This window comes from Nematolebias whitei, chromosome 2, assembly GCF_014905685.2.
Source record: "Nematolebias whitei isolate Nwh7 chromosome 2, NemWhi1, whole genome shotgun sequence".
In the NCBI taxonomy this organism is placed as follows: Eukaryota; Metazoa; Chordata; class Actinopteri; order Cyprinodontiformes; family Rivulidae; genus Nematolebias; species Nematolebias whitei.
The window spans coordinates 17456838-17474440 of NC_056499.1; the positions used below are offsets into that span (position 1 = coordinate 17456838).

Sequence of the window (17603 nt, forward strand, 5' to 3'; positions counted from 1 at the left end):
TGATAACTAACAAACACACACACACACACACACACAACATGAGAAATAGTACTGCAAGAATGAAATAAAATGAATTATTAAGACATCCTTACCTTCATCTTTGACCACCAACCAATCAAACTGTGGCTCAAGGTCAAAGTCAGTGAAGAAGAGATGTATGCGACTTCCTGGTTCCGAGATAATCAACCACACACAGTTCAGGTTGTTGCCGTACTCCTCGGGGTAGTTTGGGGACAAAACAGTCCCTGATGGAGCCGTGAAGTTGAAGAAACAAGAAACTACGAGAAGGAAGAAATAAAGAATGACAGCATTTGTAGGTGTCTGAGTAGGGATGTTATCAGGTGCATAAAACACTAAATGACAATAAAAACAGTAACAAAAAAATTAAACACAAAAACAAATTAGAAAAACAGCTAGCACCTAAAAAGAAAAAGCATGTGTGTACTTACAGACACAGCTGGGTTTGTTGCCTGACCACTGGTTATTGTGTTGGCACGTGATGGTTTTTTCTCCCACCAGTTCAAACGCAGACCGACAAAAGAAGGTCAACACGTCACCGTGTTGAAAGCGATTACCGCTACGACTACCGAATGCCGGTACCCCGGGATCACCACAGCCTCCCCTGTCGATCTCTGTTACACAAAGAGACAGTCGTGTTTGCACACCTGCGATAAATCATGTCGACATGTGGCATAATAACATGCAAATGGAGGGTTATCTGCTTTTGTCAGTAAAAATGTAGATAAATGACAATAACACGCAAAACTTGATAGTTATGAAGCTGGAAACAAACTCATGGAAACTCAGACTTTTAGAGTCCTTTAAATGTAAAAAGAACTTGTGTAAAAAAATGCATATATATATATATATATATATATATATATATATATATATGAACAGTAAGTTGAGAAGTGGTCAATGAAGGAATTTGTAATTTAAAAAAATATTTAAAGATTTTTTTGTTTTTTTTCTATAGACAATGATAAAGTAATACAATATTTTATGGTGTTATAAAGTTTGTGAATTTATTTAATTTTTGTTGTGTTTTTATTTTATTTTTTTACTGACATATTAATTGAAATTTTTAAACAGACTAATGTTTTGTTGCAAACGCTTCGGTCAGAAGTGGGAATCGTGAAATGTATTTAAAAGAACAAGAGAAAGCCATCAACATGTCTGTCTCTTGTTATTCAGCTGTGTTGGGATGTACAATGTGTGAGAAATGTATTTAATTGCTTCCCTCCTTACAGTTAATTGCCATCAGGATAATTCTGCTGCAATTCAGTTTTAATTGTGAAAGACAAAACAATAATTGGAAGTACACAAACACACTCTGTCTAATCCAAGGATACTCTTGACGAGAAGAAAACATTTTACAAGAGAAATACTGATGTTTGTGCTATACAGTACAGTTTACTGAATGATATTAAACTTCTGCCCTGGCTGTACATATTTTAAAATTATTGCTGCCATCTGCTCCTGCTCCTAGAATGTATGAAGCTTTATTAGCTTGCACCTCAAACTAACAGTATGTTGGTAACAATTCAGTCATCCAGGACGTGGTGATCAGCAAAAGTTAAAAAAACAAGTCAAGTTTCTTTTTTTGTTTTTAACCTGTTATTTTTGAAGAATTAACAATACTTCTGATGTGGTTAGTATTACTTTTTTTTAAAGGCTTTTAATCCTCTCTTTTCCTAACATAAGTGCACTGTTATGCATTGCTTTTACCGCTCCTTCTCTGCTCTGACATCTGGAATAATATCAGACGTTTTGTCACCATGTAACACATGCTACGCTAAGCCCCTGGATTCACTTTAGACAAAGAGATATCAAGATAGGTTATTCCATTTGGATGTAACTGGGACCATGTGTACATAATTTCGCTCCACCACATGTACCACATGCGATGCGAATGACAATAAAGAATCTCTGACTCTGACTGACTCTGACTCAAGTGTGTGTGTGTGTGGATATCCTTTTACAATTTTACTATTTTTTTTATCAGTTAGGCTGTAAGAACATCCACAAGAATAGAATATAAAGAGACCTCAGATGGGTTTGTGGCCCACAGCTGGCTGTCACGCACATGATGAGTGTCAGGATAGATATCCGTGATATTGAACCCCTGGTAAAATCTGTCACTACTGCCTCTCTTACTCATTTATTGTATCATTGTGCTTATTCTGATCCGTCTTTGTTTTCTGACTTGTTTGCAGAGTTTACAGAGTCTCTTGAATTGGAATCAATGCCAGATTGCAGGTTACTATATTTCATTTGTAGAGTTTTACTCCTTTGAAGCCATGCAACTAATTTACTCTTGTTTGTATAAAAAAAAAGAACATAAAAACATAAGTGTTTATGCAGATTTATGAATTGTATCACATACAGAAAGTGTTGATAAAATTGATTTATCAAACATTTTTGTTTGTTTGTTTGTATTCCCATCAGCTTTGTGTTTAATACATCACATTTTCATAGCAAATTGGTTATATATATATATATATATATATATATATATATATATATATATATGCATGCATTTTAGCAAAAGTTTTAATGATCATCCTCCTTGGTTTGTTTATGATATCTATACTGCCATTATTTCCTAATAATGCACATGTGCTGAGCAGGAGTAAAAAATACTGAGCCTAAAAATAAAAAAAAAGTGCAAACATGATGCCAATTAAAACACAGTCCCACACAGGGGCTGAAAAAGAAAACTCAGGGGGTAGGACTGATCAAAGCAGAGATGTTGTGACATTATTGCATCTGACAGCATCACATATTTCCACCCAAGGACACACAAATAATACCACAGGCAGTTGTTGGCTGGTTCTGGGAAAACATCTTCTGGAGATCATTAAGTATTATTTGTATGTGTTTCTCAATATACATATATATAAATGTACTTTTTACTTTATGTGTTTGACTCATAACATCATGTACATTGCTTATTGTACAGCCTTAGCTTGCATGCAAACATCACAAATGATAAGTTCTTGGTCTCTGTCTTCAGTTTTAATATTTGGGAAATTTTCAGGAAACCTCTGAATAGCTGTAGTATATATATAAAAAACACTGTTTTCCATGAAGAGCTCTTCAATTGGAAATAAATAATTTGCACAAATGAAAGCATTGCTTGTGGAAAGAAGAAAAAAATGTATTCTAATAATTATACTCAGTAAGTGGAAAATAATGCAGGTAGGATATGTTCGATCTTATTTATTGGTGATGTAGCACTGTTTGATCCAGTTTATTGCATCTGGGCTAAAAAAGGTTTACTTATTCATTATCCTTAATCTATAAATATAGATTAATGAATTATTCCCTTTTCTTGTATAATTTGAAAAAAATAAAAATACACTATCTGTGAACTAAATTCAACAGAATGTGAAAGACAAGAAACTAAAATGATAAATGGACTGTAACTTAAAAGGCACCTTTCTATCCAAGCAGTATACTCAAAGTGCTTTACAACACAATCTGTGCACTCATTTGCCTTCACACACACATTCATACAGCACTCTAGCTCTCTAATCTGAATCTATAGAGACTAATCAGTGCTTTAGATCACATTCGTACACCGATGGCACACACATCAGAGGCAGTGAGGGCTTCAGTGTCTTGCCCAGGGACATTTAACATGTAATTGCTAGTGGAATTGAACCCTCAACTCTCCCATTGGAGGAGGACCGCTCTAACCACTCAGCCACAGCCGCCCCAAAACACTAGAGTAAGTCACTTTAAAAAACTGAGAGAAGAATGAATCTTATATTTTGCAATGGCCAAGTCAAAGTCCTGACTTTAATCCAATAAAAACAATGAAGAAAGACCTGAAGCTAGGAGCTCCTCTGATGAAACAGTCTATCATTACAGAACTGTTAGTGTTCTGTACAGTGGAATGGCCTTCAACGCCTTCAAACTGACATATAAAATCAATCAACCAAAAGGGTTTATCTGCAGGTTTTGCTCAAAATTGCAATTCAAACGATAAACTTTTAAACGTCTGTTGTGCGATAGACCATGAAAAAAACATCCCAAACAAAATAGCAATGAAACATATTTTTAAATCTTCATTTTCAAAACTGTAATACTGTATTTTAATGTTTTAAAGGCCTAAATTACAATATGCTTTTCTAATGAAAAATTTGCTCATGGCAAATGATCCCATCTGTAATCTTAAGTCTCAGATTTTCTCCGTGGATACACACGTGTTGCAAAGGTCCCCTGAGTCGAAAACACCACTAATTAGGAGGCATCATTAAGCTAAAAGCAGAATGAAAAACAAGACACTCTGGTCAGGGACAAAGAAGTAGTATTAGGATTTGAACAAAGTATACATTTAAGGAAAAATACACCCATTAGATCACATAAAACCCAATTAAAAAAAAAAATAAAATGGAGAAAACTAGGAACTGGAGCAAACCTACAAGAAGGGAAAGGTCAGCAGAATTCATGAGAAATGAAAGAAATGATTCAATCCCAAGGAACGATAGAGACCCCTGAAAAAGAACCACTTATGTTAAACAAAATGTGCCTGTATAAAACAGAACATTTGCTATGAGAATAAGGGAATAACTGCACTTTTTGGCCATTAAGAAGAACAGCCTGCCTTGCAGCCATGACCCTTCTTATCATCCAACAGAACGTTGCCTGAAGTTAAAGCTGGTGATGTCTGCATGGTGGCAGCATGCTGCAGAAATTGTTGCCATCACGGGCAACTCAGAAAGAGGACAGATCTGAAGGAGTGACAGCATTTTTACATCCCGTTTGGGGAAGGGGGGGGGGGGGGGGGGGACAAAATCAGTCCAATCACAAAACAGGTTTCAAGTGAGAACTATAAACGCCTCAGAATAAGCTAGTTAAAAACCCAGAGCCAAATTCAGCTGCCAGTCTGTGGCTTGACAAATGCAATAACTGCAAACTCTGTTTAGCTTTAAGACGTTCAAGGTGTGACTCTGCTGTTTTTATATCTGTGTTAAAAAATACATAAAACTCCAGCAGGTTCACGGTGCTACATTTACTAACATCTTCCAGTCATGTGTTGTTGGTACATAGTTCATACTGAATGTGTATAACCTTGAAAAATATGAAAGAGCGTGATTTAAAATCTTGGAATAACTGAACATATGTTTGTACCTTCATAAATCGCCTTGAATCCTGCAGAACCGATGGTGTCGTCTGACTGCAGGTGTAGCCACATCTGATTGGACAAACTCACAATGAGATCAGGGACGCTGGAGCCTGTAAGTCTACAAACATTCAAAACAATGTGTTAAAGCATTCCAAGTGCAGCTGTTTCATAATCCTTTCATTCTTTTATAAATACATAAAGGTATGGAGTTTGGATCATAAATAATTGAACATTCCCTTTCGGTGTAAAAGGACTGGCACAATCCAACACATGTAGTATGTAGGGGTAAATGCTACCCTCGTGTCTCCAGTTTTCTTTATGATTGACACCTTTATGCTTGTTCTTTACTGCCGCATGCCAATTATAGGCCAGAAATATTTAACTGGTGCTTACACATAGAGCACCCTCCGAGTGTCTCCTATTTTCCCTCCGTCTCCCACTGTCAGGGTGTCGTATCCTCTCTCCAAATCAAACTCTTCAAATGACAGCTTTATAACCTAAAGAAAAAATGAAACAAACAAAGGAAACAGATATAGGAAACGGTTAGAAATATTGAGATAAGAAAAGCTATAAAGCAGACAAAAGCAAAATGAGAGAAAATTGCTGAGTAATTTATTTCTGTAGTTATTAGCTCATCATTTTCCATCCTAACAATTTCAAGCAATATAAAGTTATAATGATTATATCACAAGAGAAAATGGAAAGAAAGAAGTGAAGGCTTCACTAATATTAAATGGAATTTCGTCTAATGTACCTTGAATGCTTTATTAGATTACCATAGAATGTATGAAGGTTCTGTTTAATGGCTTAAGATGTCTTTTTTATTTTTATTTTATTTTATGTTTTGTGGTTAGAAATTAGAGTAAAAAAAAAATCCAACCATTGCCAAACCTTTTTTTTTTTATTTTAACACTTTTTAAGGCAAGTAGATTGCATTTACATTAACTAGCTGCACACAGACCCCTACAATGAGATAGATGCCACGTTGGGTCAAGGTTAAGATATTTTATTGTCATTCGCATCACATGTGGTACATGTGATGGAGTGAAATTGTGTATACAGAGTCCCAGTTACATCCATCAAATGTATTAATTGTAAAAGAAAATCTAAGATATGAGCTAAGAAAAATGCTAAACTAAGAATACACTAAACACTTTATAGTGCAAAACAATACGCTGAACAACAGCAGCACAAACATGAGTCTGTGTGAGCAGATGGGGACGAATGAACACAGCAGCATGAAATAAATCAGCAGCATGAGATCAGCAGCATGGATAATCAGCAGCACATATCAACAATCTAGTTGATTACAGCGATTATTTTTTTTATTTTTTCATAGTGATTGTTTTGGTTTAGGGATTCATGAGTAACAGCTTCAGGGTAAAAGCTGTTCCTCAGTCTAGTGGCTCTACACTTAATGTTCCTCAACCTTCTGCCTGAGGGGAGCAGGGCAAAAAGTGTGTGTGCTCCAATTAAAGCTAAACATAAAAGTTTGTATTTCTACATAACTCAATGCTGTCAAAGAAAAGTGTTTGCTCTACCTTCTTTTATCAAATGTTAAAGGTAAACATGTTGTAGCAAGTTAGACTTTAGTCTGAGAGTTATTTGAAATATTAAATACACTGGAAATTTCAGGGGAACCAACGTTTTGTTTGTGCTAAGTTGGACACCATGACCAAAGTTTTGTTTGGTTGTTTTACTATATTTTCTTGAACCTCTGAAAAAGTTTGTCTACATCAGAAAGTTTATTTTCCCAATGATTAGAAACAATTTTAAGCAATTCCATTATTTAAAAAAATAAGATATAATAAAATGCAAAAATGGGGCAGCACGGTGGCACAACTGGTAGAGCTGCTGCCTCTCAGCGAGCAGGTCCTTAGTTCAAACCCCGGTCCAGGGGCCTTTCTGGGTGGAGTTTGCATGTTCTCTCCGTGCATGCGTGGGTTTTCTCCGGGGACTCCGGTTTCCTCCCACAGACCAAAAACATGCATGTTATGCTGACTGGTAACTCTAAATTGTCCCTAGGTGTGAGTGAGAGAGTGAATGGTTGTTTGTCTTGTTTGTCTCCATGTGGCCCTGTGATGGACTTGCGACCCGTCCAGGGGGTATCCCCCCCGTACAGTGATTGCTGGACATGGGCATTGGCGACCCCCGTGACCCAAAATGGAAGAAGCGGGTAAAGATAATGGATGGATGAAACTGCAAAAACATGGCAATTTGCTATTTTTTTTAATTATTTACAAATACTTGAATGTGCACCTGAATGACAACCCCAGCTGGGGCAACACCACCACCAGCCTGATCAAGAAAGCTCATCAGAGGCTTTACTTCCTCAGACAGCTGAAGCGAGCTGGTCTGGGAAGCTCAGTCCTCACCTCCTTCTACAGGTGTGCAGTGGAGAGCATTCTGTCCTCCAGCATCAACGTGTGACATGGAGGCTGCGCAGCTGCAGAAAGAAAAGCTCTGCAGTGAGTGATGAAGGCTGCACAGAAGTCTGTTGGAGTCGGTCTCCCCACCATCACAGACATCTACATCTCCAGATGCAGGAAGAGGGCCACCTGCATCATGAAGAACCCCACTCACCCAGCACACACACTTTTTGCCCCACTCCCCTCGGGCAGAAGGTTGAGGACTATTAAGTGTAGAACCACCAGACTGAGGAACAGCTTCTACCCTGAAGCTGTTAGACTCATGAATCCCTAACCAGGATAATAACTGTAATGCCTCTTTAACTGGTGATATGTGACTTATCTGTGCTACTGATTATCCATGCTGTTGATCTTATGCTGCTGATTATTCATGCTGTTGTATTCATTCATACCCATCTGCTCATCATAGACTCATGTTTGGGCTGCTGTTGTTATCTCATATTATTTTTATGTTATTAGTGTTTGGCATATATCTTAGGTCTCTTAACGTACCGTTTGGTGTTTGTTTAGCGTATATCTTAGTTTATATCTTAGATCCTTATATACTGGGGTTTTTTTTACACTATATTTTTGCTATTGCTGGGTGTAACTAGAACTTTGTGTACATAATTTTGTTCCACCTCATGTACCACAAAATGATGCGAATGACAATAACATTGACTTGACTTGATTTCATTGGGCTTTTTGTGCAATTTCAAGTTTTCCAACAATTGTCATTTCAAAAAACTAAAATGGAAGATGGCACTATTACCTAATGGATTTTCCCTTTCATTCAACCTACTGCAACTACAACACTCACTTCAGTCGGTGCTGTGGGATACTATAATAACGTTTTCCACTGTGCTGTTCTTTATCAGACATGCTTTAAAAACTGGTCCTTGAATGTCTACAATTAGCCACAACATTACAATAACTCTCAGATGATATGAACAGCATTGAAAACTTATGTGATGTTAACTGTCAACAACGATATTTATGAGTTTTCCCCCCATAGCTTTGATTCAATATTGGAACATAAAACAAACCAAAAAATGATGAAACTATTGGATTCTGATTAAACAGATTCTGAGATCACACTCTTGGACTCCAAGGGAGATTCCAAATATGCCACAATATGAAATAAATCTTTCATCAAATGAGCTGCTATCATGTTTATTCGATTAAACACATTTTAAAACACAAAGACAAGAGCCATGTTTGTTACTGAGCACCAACAGAAGCAAAATGTGACAGGAGCCACTGTTCTCTGAAAAGTAAAACTACAAACAAAACCAGCATGAGGGGCAGGCTGCTTGGACTCTTCCCAGTAATTGTCATCTATCACTGACTTAAAGTTGCAATAACAACAATCTAACAGATGATCTGACTGCCATGCGTTGGGATTACAAAATAGCCCATATTTCATATCAAACTTCCAAACTTAGAGATCTTGTGTGAATGTTTATGAAGAACTCACCCTAATGTGATCCATTTTTCTTCCATACATTTTTGTCACGATTTTCTTCCCACAGTTTTCAATCAATGTCATCAAATCTTCAATCAAAATGTTCAGCTCTTTCAGGACAATCCTGCTATGACTTTTGGTATTGGTGCAACTTTAGCTTTTTGACATTTTTAGCCTTTTCTGCCATTTTTTTTTCTCATAGAAAATGAACTGAGCTCATTTTACATCCTTCATATCTTTAGATCTGTTTTCATTCATGCAAACTTTATTTATACAGGTTAGTTCCCCTTGAGCCTCAATGAATCATTTACAAGAGAGACCTGTTACCTGTTTACAACATTTTACTGCTCCTTTCTCATTTTGTTCTGGTTCAGCTTCTTTCAGCTTCCTTTTGCAAACTTATACTTTTTTTTTAGCTACTTTCAGCTAAATTCAGCTGTTTTTGTCAGCTGTTTTGTGCTCCTTTTAAATTATTTCTGCTTACTACAGCATTTTTGTGCTTCTTCTAATGTCTTTCTACTAATTTCAGCTTGTTTCTTTCAGTTTATTTCTGCAAAATTAATTTTTTTCTGCTACTTCAGCTACTGTTTAGTGCTAATTTAAGCTTTTTAACTAATTCCACATTTTGTGCACCCATTTCACCTTTTTCAGCCTAATTCAGCAAAAAAAAAAAGCTCTCTCCACTTCCTTCTGGTAATTTTAACTTATTTCTACTCTAGCTACTTTAGAGCTGCTTTTGCTAATTGTAGTTTTTTTCAGCTAATTTATAAATGTTTGTGCTAATTTCTGCTTATTTTAGTATAAATGGGCAAGCATGCATTCTTGCAGCTTTCTTATGTTAGCTTGTTTTACCTTTTCCAGCTAGCTTTGCAGCATTTTTAACTCACTGCAGCTGTTTTCAGATAAATTCAAGATTTGCTTTGTAATGTATGCTAATTTCAGCCCAAATAACTTTGTTATGCTAATTTCAGCTTGTTATGCTCCTTTCAGCTTTTTTCAGGTTTTCTGTTATTTCAGCTACAATTTAGCTGTTTTATGCACATTTTAGCTTTTTTAACTAATTCCACATTTTTTGAGCTCATTTCAGCTCTTCCCACTTCCTTCTGGTAGATTAAGCTTCTTTCTTTCTGCATGTTCAGCTACTTTCAGCTATTTATTGCTAATGTCAGCTTTTTAGCTAATTATCCTAGTTTATTTGCTCATTTCTGCTAATTTAAACCTAATTCAGCAAATATGAGTTGTTTCTGCTTTGTTCTGCTAACTTAGTCTTGTTCTTTCACTTCAGCTACATTTCAGCATGTTTTAACTAATTTTAGCTGTTTTTCAGCAAGTTCTTCTGCAATTAGCATTCACACTGCATTTTTGCAGGGAATACAATTTCTTAAGTTTTTATTTCCCATCATCTTTTTTCATTAATAGTTAAGTTGTTTCTGGAAGCTTATCAAACACCCTGCATTCACACATTTAATGCTGAACACAGAGAAAATGAGTGTTGAATGCCTGACTAGCAGCCACCTTTGTTGCTGTAGTGGCATGCATACAGCATTGGTTCATCAATCTGTCTTGTGCTAAAATGCAGCAATACTGGCATTCCATTATTTGCTGCTTGTCCATTATTTATTAGATGTAGATCATATCTCTGGCAGCATATCATTGATGTGTTTAGGGGAAAAAAGAAGATGGAAAAGAAATGCTGGTCACAATAAAAAAGGCCCTAGCTTATTACAGCAGGCACCTAAGATCCTCAGATGAACCAAGTGCATGTAATGTCGTGGATGAGAAGCCATCACATTTCAAATCACATTACAGAAAAAAAAGAAAGAAAGGAAAAAATAATACACCGCAGGTGATAGCAAGTGTAAAAAAGCATTTCAACAAGGCAGACTCAGCCATGCACAGCTAAGCCTTTGGCAGTGCTTTGTCAGAACAAAAATGGTTTGCAAATGTTCAGATGATGTTTAAGGATAGGAACCAGTCTGAGGGATTAAGTGCCAACATGACAAGAATGTCAATGAAGGCATATGTGACTGTTTAAATCTGTATTTGGCTTTCAGAGCATCTTTCTACATAAACAAGATGTAAAACAGTTCAAAGTGTGATAAAAATCATTCTGTGTACTCGGTGTGCTTTAAATGTTGCTGCCCCAAGTAATCTGTAGTCTCTTAAAAATGGCAACAGCTAATGAGAAAAACATGCAAAACAACATGGTGAGGTATTAACTACTGGCTAACAACAAATGACAGGAAGCATTAATAAACCATGATGAGTTGTTAATGTGTTTTCCCTTTCTACCTGGGGGTACTCAGGAACTCTGGCTTCCTGTACACTCAAACACGGACACATTCTCATTTATGAAGTTATTCATGTCCTTTAATCATCCTACCTACAGACCTTCGGCCTCTCAAAATAGTATGAGATGTATACGGCTCACTATCGAGGATACAGTCCATTTGTGACAGGGCAGCTGTGGCTGAGTGGTTAGCGTAGTCGTCCTCCAATGCAAGAGTTGAGGGTTCAAATCCACCAGCAGTCACATGCTGAAGTGTCCCTGGGCAAGACACTGAACCCCTCATTGTCTCCAATGTGTGTCCCATCAGTGTATGAATGTGATGTAAAGCACTGTTTAGTCTCTTTAGAATGATTTGTTCAATTAGCTTTGTAGAAATCTAGTAGAGTGCTGTATGGATGGGTAAATGAAGACACAGATTGTAACGTTTTGAGTGTCTTGATAAGATAGAAAGACGATATATAAGTAAAGTTCATTTACCATAAATTTAACATGAGATTACCATCAAAATGCTGTGAATCAAGTCAAAATCATCAGAAACATTAGAAATTGCATTTTATTAATGGTATTCATAAAGTCAAAATGGCAAAAATAAAGTTGCTGCATTTAGAATTAAAAATCAAATTGTGGCAAAAATAAAAATAAAATAATACATACAATATTGAAATATTTTAAAGTGACTCTTTACTTCAGAATATACTTTACCAATATGTATGTATATATTTATTTACTGCAGTATTACTTAATTCTGGAGCTGTAAAAAAACTGCAAGTGACTTTATAAAATGTGTAGTGGTTTATGAGTTTTACAAAAATATAAATTATTATTATAAAATTGTAGGCTATCGTTGTGTCAGATAATTTTACAGCAATCTGTGAGTTTTGCTGCCGTGTTGATGCTGCTGTAGGTGCAATGAAGACAGCACATGGTGCTTGTTGAAACAAAATGATTAAACAGTAGACATCACTACTTTACGATTTGTTTATTGCGGTCTCACTCTATCGTGGTTTTTCAAAATAAAAGTAGATATGACACACAATTGGCTGAATGATGGATGGTGCGCACGATAGGCATGGAATTTTTATTTTAAATACATTTAAAATTATTTAGCACCTAATGCACATTTGTGCAGCCCAGAGCTGCAGAAAAAGCTTCCTCCTACACCATTGTGCAGCTCCTACTGCAGGCTAATCTTCCTGCTGCAGCTGATCACTGTGCAGAATGAGAAGTAGGCGTGGCCAAAAGCGCTTGCAGGCGGCAAACAGCAGAGGAGGCAGGGAACTAAAATCATGACATGCTGTGCTCTTTTAGAGCGTTTAGAGTTAGAAACATCCATCCATCCATCCATCCATTTTCTTTACCCGCTTATTCCATTTTGGGTCACGGGGGTCGCTGGTGCCCATGTCCAGCAATCACTGTGCGAGGGGCGGGGTACACCCTGGATGGGTCGCAAGTCCATCACAAGGACACATAGAGACAAACGAGACAAACAACCATTCACTCTCTCACTCACACCTAGGGACAATTTAGAGTTACCAATCAGCCTAACATGCATGTTTTTGGACTGTGGGAGGAAACCGGAGCACCCGGAGAAAACCCACGCATGCACGGAGAGAACATGCAAACTCCACCCAGAAAGGCCCCTGGACCGGGGTTTGAACCAGGGACCTGCTCACTGAGAGGCAGCAGCTCTACCAGTTGCGCCACCGTGCTGCCGAGTTAGAAACATTGTTGAGAATTTGCAAGTGTGTGGGAAGGGTTTAAAACACCTTAATATATATACATATATATATATACATATATATATACATATATATATATATATATATATATATATATATATATATATATATATATACTAAAATAAATTACAACTTACTGCTTGTGCTACTATTCCTACTTCGCAGGTTTTCACTTATTGCTTGTCTTCAGAGTGCGGCTCCCCCGTGATAAACGAGGGACTACTCTATTGTTATTTTGTAATTTACCAAGTAAAAGTGCACTGATAACCTCAGAGGTTTAAGAACGGAGCCATCAGGATTTAAATCAACATTCAGGCTTCAAACGTTATTCTTAATATTCATATTTAATATTGATAGTTTGAAAATAATCTAAATAAATAAATACAAATAAAAACAAGCAAACCCCCTTCTCCCCTCAGAGTGGCCCCAGTACATCATAGTAAAGTGCAAGGTTAAGGTTATTATTAAAAACTGTAAAGAACCACAATATCACAAATGAAAGAACAGAATAAAGCAGTTACTGACAATGTTTTTTTTTCTGCACATCCCAGTGTGTTAATTTGTGCATGAGGAGAACGTGTTTATCTCAGGAATATTTGTCTTGATAACTGAAGCAAAGCAATCTTGAATCACAACTGTTTCACCAAATGTGTGACAGTACTTTGTCATGTTATTTACCTTGGCTGATCTGGATACAAGTATATTTTAGGGGTCTTTCTATGTGTATGTCAAAAGAGAGGAGAAGGAATGCATAACAGCAGACCTTAAAAAGATAAAAGAAACATTATTGCTCCAAGATCATTAGCAAAAAGCACAGTGCTGTTAAACAGAACTAAACATACCTGTTTAGAAAGGCATTAAGTACAGCTTGAGAACCCAAATTACACGAACTAAATGCTCGTATTTTCTACAAAATGGAGAAGAGACAAAGTACAGGAGGTGCAAAAGATCTTACAAATGCAAAGAGGTAATTAAAAGTGTTGATGATATGCATAGAAGGCCTTCAAATTTACAGCCAACCCTTCAGGTATTTTCTTTAAAAAAAAAAAATCACTATTCAATGTTTTAGTATCTAGCAAAAACTTGAGGTGTATTTTTTTTTTTTGTGTGTGTGTGTGTCTGCAATGATGCAGGATTAAAAAGAAAAGTTTAAAGTTGAATGCATGTTAATGATATAACCAAAGCACCAGCTTTATGAGGTCATTAGTAAGAAGCACGGCAGTTAAGAGCAGCTCAAGACGACCATTTCAACATCGTGCAACCTGAACCTACAGTGAAGTACCTGTGGTCAGTCACCCAGCAGAGTTGTAGTGGTATGAGGTTTAACTTCTCCTGAGAGTACAATAACCATGCTAAAGGATAATGACAAAAGTCGTTTATGCACTCGACTCTTAAACTCACAGAGAGCATTGTTCAGTGCTCAAGTCAGACAATCCAAAGCTATTTTTGTGGTGGTCATTGTGCATCAACATATTCAACATTACTGGCACTGTGCAGCATTGCAAAAATAAAAAAAAATAAAAATTCTAGAAGGTACAGTAAAACAATGAGAAGGTACACGTTATTAAACAAATAAATTGTATCCGCACTATTCTGATATTTTGCTAAAAAGGTGGAGCTTTAGAGTGAAATAATTATTATTATTTCCTTACCATTTATTTATCCAGGTAGTCTCATTGAGTCACGAGAACTCATTTTTAAGAGAGACCTGTTTAGGGAGCAGATGGTGGGGGTTAAGGGCCTTGCTCAAGGGCCCAAAGTGGGGCAAATGATGGTGGAGGTGGGCGTTTCACCATTTCCACCCACATTTTGATATCGTCAGTTTGGGGAGTTTTTACCTTCGACTTTCTGATCACCGTCCCACCTTTAATCTCTGCGCCACCACTCCCCATTTTTTTGTTGAGCTGAGGCTATGTAACAATGTACACAGAGTCACTGATGTACAACTTTAGAGCACACAAAAACACAAAACAGGTAAATAGTACAGAAGAACAGGAAAATAGTGCAGAAGTCTTGAACCATGCTTTATTTTATTTTATTTATTTTATTATTTGTTGCACATTTTACTTCCCCAAAGCCAGACTTTCACATAGTGTTTTAAAAATTGCTTGATAAACATTTGTTCATGGGTTTTATACATAATTCAAAGACTACTTTGTTTTTTACATTAAACAGTTTTTTTTTTTTTACTTTTATCCATCCATGCATCATCTTTACCTGTTTCTTTCTTTTCGGGTCACGGGGATCACTGTTCCCCATATCCAGCAGTCACTGTGCAAGAGGCGAGGGACACCCTGGACAGGTCTCCAGTCCATCACAGGGAAACATAGAGACAAACAACCATTCACTCTCTCACTCACACCTAGAGACAATTTAGAGTTACCAATCAGCCTAACATGCATGTTTTTGGTCTGTGTGAAGAAACTGGAGCACCTGGAGAAAACCTACGCAGCACAAAGAGAACATGCAAACTCCACCCATAAAGGTCCTCCGGACCGGGATTTGAACCAGCGACCTGCTTGCTGAGAGGCAGCAGCTCTACCAACTGTGCCAGTGTCAAATTATGAAGAACACATTTTAAATTGGACCTTTACACACATGGTCACTCAGTGCTTGAAAATGTAGCTCATGTATTTCTAGCAATTTTCAGGAAGCTTGAAAGACTGTTAATTAAAATCACTAAACATATAAAAATATATTACAAGATGAGTTAAGGTTAAATACTATAGTAATCTAGTAAAATGCTTGTATTATAAAATTATAATGCTAATAATAATAATTTCCATTATTATAAAAGTCAAATCATTGGGCTTGCTTAAATTTAAAAATAATAATAATAATAATAATTATAATAATCAGGTTCTGATCTTTGTTAAAAATACATCAGCAGGTTCAATAGAGATGTTTCTCAATGGAACTATCCATATTAAAATGTAGTGTTCTGAGGAGTGGCTCCCTAGTTTGACTGAAATTAAAATTTGATTAGGACCCAGTAAAAATGTCAACACAGCCCACCTTTAATGAATTATGTTCAGCCATTTTAGCTTCCACATGAGCTGAGGTGACCCTTACAAAGGGTAGCACACAAGGGTTCTAGTTCATGTCAGTCTTAAGAGCACTAGCACCAACATTTTTTTTTTTTTTTTACTGCTAGTTCAGCACATTGTCAAATGCAGCTACAATCCTGATATCAAAATGATTTTTAAGATAAATGTTTACACATATAAATACTCCAAGTTTGATATGTTTTCAATTTCTAAAGTAAACAACATTTTAAGAAATATTATTTTTCTTTAGAGGTGTTGAGCATCTAATGTATGCTTAAAGGTTAAATTGTTTGCACATGAGTTCAAAAATATATACTGCAGCAAACACAATGGTTATGATGCAAAACATACAAGTGTATGTGCAGAAAGAATACAACCTCTTCAAATTAGTTCAAATCGCACTGTAATGACAAAAACATGTCAAAGTTACAAAGTTGTCTTTTGTAAAGGCATTTTCACAACTGAACATTTTCACATCTATGACTAGCCCAATTTAGAGAGTTTGTTAAATATTGTGGTTTGGTTTCTTTTCCCATGGGGAAAACTGCAAATGGACTAAAATCTGTCACAAGAAACCATGCGAGAACATTCAGTCTACTTACTGGTCAGATGGGTTTGGGGCAGGAGTGCCAGAAGTAAACGTAGAGTGATGGTGCTATTTTCTGAGCTAGTCAACAACATGGAGACCATACTATTGATGATAGTACTTATCTGGGTAATCTTAAGACAAAACTGTACGAGCAGAATGCAGAATGGATTTTGAGAAGACACAGTGACAGTAATATTCTGCTTTCTAGACTTCAGATAACGTATGTGGCCTTTGTAAAACTGATCAAGAGAAAAGAGCAACTAATGAGAAAGTACAAAGATTTGCTAATGCTCACCTCGGTAATCTAAAAACTTGTTTGGCCAGTTTGAGATGTTAATCAAATGTTTTACTTATTCCAGAAAAAAATGTTAAAGAAAAGATTGTTATGGGCATGTTTTTGGCTCAAACATGCAGTGTACAAAAAAAAGACAACAAAAAAAAAACCACTGGAACTGAACTGAAACCACCTCCCTAAAAATATATTGTATGTTTTGTGTTCACATCCACACAACTGAGTCCCACAAAGAAATGGACCAGAGTTCAATATGAACCCACTAAACGGCACATGTGTAGATGACATCAGAGCTAACTCAATGTAAACATTTGAATATTTACTGTATTTTTTTTTTTCGGATTATAAGGCGCATGAAGTGAAATAAAACAGATAAATCAAACTTTATTCAACTCATTCACAATAACCACATAAAATCAGTTTGAGGTCAGTAAGCACAACCAGAATTAACACATAAGGTGCACCAGATTATAAGGTTCACTGTCAATTTTTTTGAGAAATTAAAGGCTTTTAAGTGCGCCTTATAGTCCAAAAAATATGGCAATTAACCTGTAAATACACACATTAACATTAAATATTACAATTTAGATCAAGTAAAGAAGATTTTTGTGCCAATCATTTTCTTAAATTTTGTGTTAT

The 17603-nt window shown here is 36.3% G+C and overlaps 1 protein-coding gene across 1 annotated transcript in view; it reads right to left on the reverse strand.

Annotated features, from left to right (window-relative positions):
• The window catches only part of LOC119425923 (CUB and sushi domain-containing protein 1), a 432525-nt gene that overhangs the window by 167359 nt on the left and 247563 nt on the right, over positions 1–17603 (reverse strand). Inside the window, exons 10-13 of the mRNA XM_037693482.1 lie at positions 5528–5631; positions 5140–5252; positions 450–632; positions 93–278 (exon numbers count right to left, since the gene is read on the reverse strand). Of these exons, the coding sequence (XP_037549410.1) occupies positions 93–278; positions 450–632; positions 5140–5252; positions 5528–5631 (586 nt within the window). The remainder of the gene's footprint in view (positions 1–92; positions 279–449; positions 633–5139; positions 5253–5527; positions 5632–17603) is intronic.